General features: G+C 41.3%; 3 protein-coding genes across 3 annotated transcripts in view; all 3 read right to left on the reverse strand.

The window, feature by feature from the left end:
- Pmar_PMAR022016 (hypothetical protein) overlaps positions 1-483 on the reverse strand; it is a gene marked incomplete at both ends in the record, with an annotated part of 1,572 nt that extends 1,089 nt beyond the window's left edge. The window contains one exon of the mRNA XM_002775947.1: positions 44-483. Coding sequence (XP_002775993.1) covers positions 44-483 — 440 coding nt within the window. The remainder of the gene's footprint in view (positions 1-43) is intronic.
- A 1,025-nt stretch (positions 484-1,508) lies between these two features.
- Positions 1,509-4,935, reverse strand: Pmar_PMAR022017 (Protein GPR89A, putative). The gene is made up of 9 exons (XM_002775948.1): positions 4,888-4,935; positions 4,251-4,377; positions 4,101-4,202; positions 3,711-3,806; positions 2,781-2,905; positions 2,612-2,733; positions 2,276-2,336; positions 1,852-1,953; positions 1,509-1,662 (listed from the first exon to the last, which is right to left on the reverse strand). Exons 1-9 carry the CDS (start codon positions 4,894-4,896, stop codon positions 1,531-1,533), a joined length of 876 nt encoding a protein of 291 aa, XP_002775994.1. The 5' UTR covers positions 4,897-4,935; the 3' UTR covers positions 1,509-1,530.
- A 2,942-nt stretch (positions 4,936-7,877) lies between these two features.
- Pmar_PMAR022018 (hypothetical protein) lies at positions 7,878-8,270 on the reverse strand (the record flags this gene model as incomplete). Its single annotated transcript, XM_002775949.1, has 1 exon — positions 7,878-8,270. One exon carries the CDS (start codon positions 8,268-8,270, stop codon positions 7,878-7,880), a length of 393 nt encoding a protein of 130 aa, XP_002775995.1.
- Between the last annotated feature and the right edge of the window lie 532 nt (positions 8,271-8,802).

Below are 8,802 nucleotides of genomic sequence, written 5' to 3' on the forward strand. Positions count from 1 at the left end.
TAAACCAGCTAAACCAACGGAAGAACCAGAGCCTGCAGCCAACCCTAGTGGGGGATCATGACGAGCAAGCCTCGAGTACACTTCCAACAACATCAAACCAGAGCCCATCTTAGCGACGTACCGACCATCATCATCATAAGTAACATCGAAACTCTTCATTTCCGAGAAGTTGATGATGACACCTCCGTTGACTGTAGATTGTCCGATATAAGAGTGGCCACCATTACTCCTCAGAGCTACAGGAGTATCTTCCTCGTAACAGATCTTCAAGACAATAATAATATCCTCAGCTGAAGACACGTAAACCATAGCGGCTGGATCGTAACCATTGGCTTCATCAAATCGTGTGTTATATGGTGGGGGAATATCATTAGTTTGGACCTGTCCTGGAAGGGCGGCTATCAGACGATCGACGGCATCGTTGACGTCAGCCAAAACGAAGGACGACATGAAGGTGACGAAGAGCCAACGCAGAAGGAACATATGTAGGAACTCAAAATGCGAGAAACTACGTCGAAGATGAATAATTCCCAACCCCCAAGAATACTTTATTCGAACCACTCTCTGACCTACAAATCTTCACTTCATCAGACTATGTTCCTAGCCTCAAGGACAAGGACACAGCGTTTCATCACAATACTGAAGGCCTCACACAATATTCCAGGAGTACTCAGATAAGGTGAAGTGGTAGGGTATATAGCCACCATCGTGTATGCATACCTATTCATTCGAGCATTGTCGCTGATGTAGAGAACGAATTGTGGACTTCCAAAACGGTTAGGAACATGTTTTCGGCCAATTTTCGGGATTTCCCCCATCATAGTCTCAGCGGGATCTTAGGAACGTTATTTCTGAGAGCTGGATGACTCCCTGGTAGAGAAAACTATCGTTTGATTTATACCGCGGCTGGTGGAAAAGAATCGACTCTGTAATGTCTCGGCGAATGTAAGAAAGATGTACCATTTTGAAGCACTCTTCCTAATGGAAGTTGACTCATCTCCATAAGTTATGGCGATATCGAGTTTATGGTATGTGCATTTTTCCTATATATTAATGCAACACCACTGATGTAGGGAAAATTTTCGCTCGGTTACTGGTTCGCGAGTACTCAAACTTCATTCATGCATTGACTATACCACTGCAAGTTGATAATGAATAGTGATTCTCAATGATCACAGAGACACGCTTTCCTTCAGTGTTGGAATATATGTTTGCTTTCCTCAGCTGAGTTCAGGGGTTTCCTCACTAAATCTAGAAATTAACTCGAATTTGGGTAGAAGTGTACAGAAACCAATCAGAATTTCCCAGAAATTTTCTTAGGATCCTCATATTGTCACCGACACATGTAATTGCTCATATGCATTGCTTCCACTTTTATGTGATTTAACTTACCACTCGGGTGTATGTGAGCTTCCCAAATGTGTAGTAGGTTACCGCGGATAACTACTCAGAAACGCAAGCCCATTGGAATAAGAGACGAATTAATAAGTATTCAAACAAATGTCACAATCACTAAACATCTCATATGCATCAAGCTGTCTTAAGCACACTCTTCGTAGTCGCTCGCCGAAGAAACCACTGTAAAGCCAATAGACCAGCAGACACGCAGGCTGCCATACCGAATGTGCAATCAAATCGTAGCTGCATCGAAGTGAAGTCAACCTAGAGCAACGTCAACCAGTGAGGGAGTACATGCGTATGGTCAATTACATGTGCTGGTGAAAATATGGGAATTTTGATAAAAATTTGGGGGAAAATTTCTCATTGATTTCAGTGAGGAAGCTTCTAAACTCAGCTGTGGACATCAGACATATTTCCCAACACAGAGTGGAAGAGTTGACCAAGACTTACTTTGTCACCGAGGAACCTCTCAAGTTCTACCCTGGCTTTGCTATGCAACGGCAACGCCATCCGCATCATCAACGTACACGTACAGAAATACAACAACATCATCTGAAAATACTGGAGTTTCACCCTAGTGATATGAAAAACATATTTCACGACTACTGCATATCACCGCGAATAACGCGCTCTTTCGCAGAGTATTACGCCACTTCACTTGAAAAGGGTCGTGAAACTCCATCATTTAAGGAACAGATGTCCGCTCTCCTCACTAGTCGTAGCAGTCAGAGTAAAAATTCATAAAAACCAACGAAAATTTCCCAAAATTTCATCAGAATTTTCATATTCCATATTCCCCTCCACATTTTCTGAAAACGACATAGTCCCATGAAATCTCCAACATGATTTTCCCTAAAATTTCTCGACGGCTCACCTGTGCCATGATTATTGCTATCGCAGCATTGGCTTTCTGTGACGACTCCATACCAGCGTGCCTGAGAGTTATCAATCGATCGACAAGTAACCATCATGAAATCCAACTTTTGAAAATGCCGCAACGACTGCTATTTATGATATCATATAGATAATGATAGAGTCTTCTCTTTCCCTTTTTATTCTTGTATTTCGATAATTATTACTCTTTAATTTTTTCATTTTTACCAAATTTTTGTTTTCCCATTTTTTCATCAAATTATTCTATCGAAGACTAAGAACACTAGATAGTATACTCCCGATCACAACCCTTTAACAGTAACCCCACTTCCCTTACGGTTGCACCAGTCTGAATATTGACAATAACTGCGAGATACAGTTCCTTGTATTGCTGATGGTCAGATGCGTGATGAAGAGGACAGTGAGAAGCCGTAACCAATATTGGACGTCAATTTCCAACTGAATCACCAAAGACAATAAATTCCGCCTTAGATGACTTACCCTACAGGAGTGTACAAAATAGAGGCCGCCAACAGACGCTCTATGAGGCTCCTCTCAGTAACACTGCCGTTTACGAAGTTACGCGAGGAGGTGACTATTTTATACGAACATACCACCGACATGATCCACCCTGAGAATAAGTAAACATAGTAATATCACACGAGTCCTAGTGTAGTCGAAATCGACTATATTGAAAATACGCACATGTGTCGGTGACACTGTAAAAATTTCGAACAAATCCTGGGAATTTTTTTATGGAATTTCTAAACACCTTTACCCCAACTCATGTGATTAGTGTGGAAACTCCTGAGCTCAGCTGAGGAGAGCGAACATTTATTCTCTCAATAGAGACGATCATAAAATCTCTATACATATATTGTTACACTAACTATTGATAAGCAATTATGAAATATTCATTTATACTGGAGTTTAACTACCCATTTTATATAAGGTGGCGTAATACTCTGTGGAAAAACGCGATATTCGCGGTGATATGCAGTAGTCGTGAAATATATTTCTCACTAGTGTTTTTCATATCACTAGGGTGGTGAACTCCATATACTATATTAGTAAATTACATAGCCAACCATATCAGATAATATGTATCATTAGAGTTGCACCACCTAGTGATATGAAAAAACTAGTGGCATATATATATCACGATACTTTTATCACCGCCAAAATTGCCGTTTTCACCGAGTTTTACGCCACTTCACGTAGACGGGTCGTGAAACTCCATCAATATGAAAAGATAACATTATAATACAAGCAATCGATTTATCTCCATAGATATATATAACTATACGATAGCCCATTGACCTTATCAAGACATATATTATATATATAACACCGCTGTTATGAATCCACAGACTTCTTGGCAAAAACTCCCTTAATACGCCAAGAAAAGAAGTAGTAAAAAAAGAGCACTTGCTTACCCCAGACGTTTTTCAAGCGGCCGATACATGTCGCGGAATAGAGCATTCTTTCCCGCTCATCAATGAGCTTCTCCAAATTGGTATGCATCTCGACACCTGCTATAATACATCGCACCCTAGAACTACAGGTGAGTGTAAAAATATGAAAACTATGGGGAAAATTTTTGGAAAATATCTTTGATTTTTCTTGCACTTCTACCAAAAATCGCGTGTGGATTTCCATAGTGTAGCGGCGAAATTTACGAACTCAGTTGAGGAAAGCAAACATATATTTCCAGACTGCCACTTGCGTGCCCCCACTGAATGTAAACTGGCGTAAAACTCCGTGTAAAACGCGATATTCCAATTCCATAAAATATATTTTTCATATCACTAGGGTGAAACTCTTACTCATAGACTCCAAGGCTTCAATTTCATACAGCATTTCCCGCTCGGACGTTTTTCCGCCCGAACCACCACGTAAAATCCATCCTAATGCATTCGATAGATACCCTGAGGGGAAAATAAAAAAATTTTTTCCAGAGCAAAATTTTCTGCTACCATCATTTTTGCTATCTCTAGAGTTCGCTTGATGAGTTCCTTGTAGAACTGTCCGTTTTTTCTCCCCGATCAGCTGCAGTGTATGCAATAGTCGTTTTTGTTGTTCTCGTAGTTGCCTCTCGGTGACCTACGGGAGGGGAGGAAAATATACACACATACGTTGGTGAGAATTGGAGGGAATTTTGGTAAAATTCTTGTTGGTTTTCGTACATTTCTACCCGAATTCAAATGTCAAACTGTAGAGTTTGTGAAGAAACTCCTAAGCTCAGCTGAGGAAACTCAAATATATATTCCTCCAACACTGAGGACCTGATACGACACCGGGCATCTCACACTAGGGCATTGGCACAACAATTTTTTATTCGGATAAATACCATACCATAATTAACGCCGCATTATGTGACTCGCTAGTCCCCTAGTGTAACTCCCCTGAGAATTGCTACGAATCATACTAATGCTGGTGAAGGAACATATGTTCGTCGCCTTCCTCAGCTGAGCTCGGAAGTGTCCTCACTTATTATACAAGTTTACACACGAAAAAATGCTCAGAAACTAATGAGAATTTCCCGAAATTTCCTCAGAATTTTCTTATTTTCCCACCCAGATAGAAGTAATGAATCCCACACCAGCAACTCACAGGGTTCATCAGCCTCGATATGTTAGCATAAGGGAACTTTACCGCTCCATAACCAGATACTATAGCCACCAGCACTACTCCAATAGAGCCAGTCGTTGACAATAGGAAACCCTCACCTGCGTAAAATGGGAATATCACCAATCGGAAATATTCCCAAAATTTTTCGATCCGTATCGCGAAGCCGTTGCTTCATACGTAACGTTGAGCTAACCGTATTCGCCTCCTATTACACCGAAATTGATACACGAACTCTCCGGCTGATACTACATGGGGAAAAATATGCACATGTTCAACTACATATGAAGATTTTGAGGAAGTTTTGGAGAATTATAATTGGTTTCTGTACACTTCTACTATAACTCATATAATAAGTATGGGAACTCCTCAGCTCAGCTGAGGAAAGCGAACATATATTCCTACTCCAACACTGTATAGGAAACTCCTGAGCTCAGCTGAGAAAAGCGAACATATATTCCTACTCCAACACTGTATAGGAAACTCCTGAGCTCAGCTGAGGAAAGCGAACATATATTCCTACTCCAACACTGTATAGGAAACTCCTGAGCTCAACTGAGAAAAGCGAACATATATTCCTACTCCAACACTGTATAGGAAACTCCTGAGCTCAGCTGAGGAAAGCGAACATATATTCCTACTCCAACACTGTATAGGAAACTCCTGAGCTCAGCTGAGGAAAGCGAACATATATTCCTACTCCAACACTGTATAGGAAACTCCTGAGCTCAGGTGCTGAGGAAAGCGAACATATATTCCTACTCCAACACTGTATAGGAAACTCCTGAGCTCAGGTGCTGAGGAAAGCGAACATATATTCCTACTCCAACACTGTATAGGAAACTCCTGAGCTCAGGTGCTGAGGAAAGCTAACATATATTCCTACTCCAACACTAGAGCCATAACACACCAGCACTGTCCACAGCAAAAGTTTGATTGTCAAATAACTAATCTTGCAAGATTAGTACTCAAAGTATGTCTGTTTCCCATCCTGCAATTCGTATCCTACCCTAGCTTAGCAACGTATAAGGGATACATAATTACTACTAATAAGTTGGATCACTGTCGAGTTAATCTGACGACTCCTCCTTCTATACTCTCTTTATATTACCCTGTCTCATCGTCCAGCACACTATAAGCACAGCTAGACCTCCGCAGCTGCCCAGCTGTAACCAGTGCCGTAGTGATGTATTTTTCCAACGGAAACTCGAACCTGGGCACAGATCTAAATGCGATATACTCAAGTGATGGTACCGTAGGATCGAACAGGACATGCTATGATTAGGAGAGAGAGTGGTAGGAGGACATACACCATGAGTAGGATGCCATTCAGGCAAATACCTACAAAAATGCACAACGTGGGGACAGAACCCGGGACACACCCATGCAAGCGCAAGGTACTGACCACTCGACCAATATTACTCCATGCAATCATCCTCGCTCGTTCATCCACCAAGGGACCCAACTGTAGACCCAATAAGAGGATCAACAAACAGCTCAACGAAAACGCCAGAGAGAAATCTCCCGCTGCTAACATCACCGACGAGGACATACTCAGAGGAATATCCCGGAATAATACCCTTCGTGAAAACCATCTGAATAGAATTACAAAATGGAATCCTCTACGTATAGGCGTCTGGGACACTTTAGCAGCTCGAAATCCAAAACTAGTGAGTTCTGTACGGGTCTATCATCATTGTTAACATGATGAACACGTTGACCGAAAGTTCATAAACGAATAAATCTGATATTCGCACCTTTGCTCCTCACCTGAGCTCAAAAGTTTCGTCACTAATTATACAAGTTCACATACGAGTTGGAGTAGAAACGTAGAGGAACCAATGGTAATTCCCTAAACTTTTCATAGTGTCACTAATACATGTAGTTGATGACCCTGTGCAAATTTTCCCACAAGCTGCCATGGTTTTTCGCAAGTACTTTTGATCGAATCAGTTCGGACGAGCACACCATTTAGATCTGTGGAGTTTCACCCGTTTTACGCGAAGTGAAATGTGTTTTTCACACCACTAGGGTGAAACCCCCTTTATTACATTCCCCCCCACAAAAACATCATCCATGTCGCAGTTATAGACATAACACCAGTCGTGTTTCCGAGTAACACCTGTGCAGATTGAGGTTCATTCGAGGCTGCCATTTTCGAGGAAAGTGAATATCTAAACATTCAAGGATCATATCCGCCTTCCCATGATGACAATGAAACTGTTGCTAATCACTATTTAGTACTACTGAGGTTTCTACCCAACTCTATAGGAGTGATGATTTCTAGTATACACAGATACAGTATCTAGATGAGCATCATATCAAACCATACGTTTTATACAATGCGACGCAAACAGTATGTATGCATATGTAGATTTCCGAGATGGCTAAGTTCTTCAATTTGAGACTAGTACGACTATAGACTACGTAACGCTTCTAAAACGTTGGTGTCAATCGATTCACATTGTTATCATGTTGATATTATATGAGCTCCGCTGGATCCAGTATTTACAATAAACGATTGTGTTATATCAACAATGGACGATGATGTTATATCAACGGTGAACGATTATATTATATCAACGGTGGACGATTATGTTATATGAACGGTGAACGATGATGTTATATCAACGGTGAACGATTATGTTATATCAACGGTGAACGATTATGTTACATCAACGGTGAACGATTATGTTATATCAACGGTGAACGATTATGTTATATCAACGGTGAACGATTATGTTATATCAACGGTGAACGATTATGTTATATCAACGGTGAACGATTATGTTACATAAACTGATTCACAACACGACTCTGCTCCACCTTAATAAAATTATGTGTGAACATCTCGTCTTTTGAATACACATTACATGTTAAATGCCGATAAGGTAAAAAGAAGCCCAATTAAACTACTATCACTCCCATCGGTGGTCACAAGCTATCATAACTGATAATTGAATATCAGGTAACTTTTACTCCTTCTCTAGAGTGATGATTCCGTCCAATACTCTTGTCTTGATGGTATTAGTGTAACCGTGGTAGTAGAACGTGTGGAAATCAGGTTCCTTCAACTGGAGTCTCGGACATACCATTCTGATGTAAGCTAGGTAGGCCCGATATGGATTCGTGTCGGAATGAGCAATTTCGAATACATCAAATCGCGTCCTCACAACCTTCAAAGGCAGTGACTCGTAATACTTACCAACGCCACATGAAACGCTTAGTTCGACCTCAGGCTCCTCAGCGGCAAAACTAGCACCAACAGTCGTAACATTAGAGACCTTCTTAGCATATTTCCCGTTTGGTGGGGGAGGCCTTGCTAGGGAGTGAACGGTGAGGAGGGCAATAATGAGAGTAAACATCATGATGTATACTAAAAATCATATACCACTAAGGAGTTCCGAACTGGAGGAGAACTCACTGCTTGAGTTCACTACCCCAAGCCTATCAATTTCTTCACGACCACATTCCTCTGATTTTGCGAAATGTTAGATAACTCCATTTTTACCATTGGAATAACACCACATTGAATGTCATTGCAGAGGGATGTCTTAAGAGACAACGGCCGAGTTAGATTATCTTCATCATAGATTCAGCAAAGGATTGCTTCACCCGAGTGTGCTACGGGATGTAAGGGGACTGTAGAACCCAACATAGAAGTGTAGGTGACACCAGATAGGTAAAAACCGTCGAACGGAATAAAATCCTTAAGGTATCTCGGGCAACATCTGTCTCGTCTCATCTGTCGCGTCTCATATAAATAGCGCACGTCATTTTAGTAAGACGCGTGCATGTGACTTATGACAGGAGACGTACAGATCACGGTTCAGATGTGCCCTTACAGGACACTAGACATGGGCGATGAGATGATGCACCATCATCTTCCAGGCGTGAAGG

The sequence above is a fragment of the Perkinsus marinus genome (genome assembly GCF_000006405.1).
Source record: "Perkinsus marinus ATCC 50983 genomic scaffold scf_1104296955136, whole genome shotgun sequence".
NCBI classification, from domain to species: domain Eukaryota; phylum Perkinsozoa; order Perkinsida; family Perkinsidae; genus Perkinsus; species Perkinsus marinus.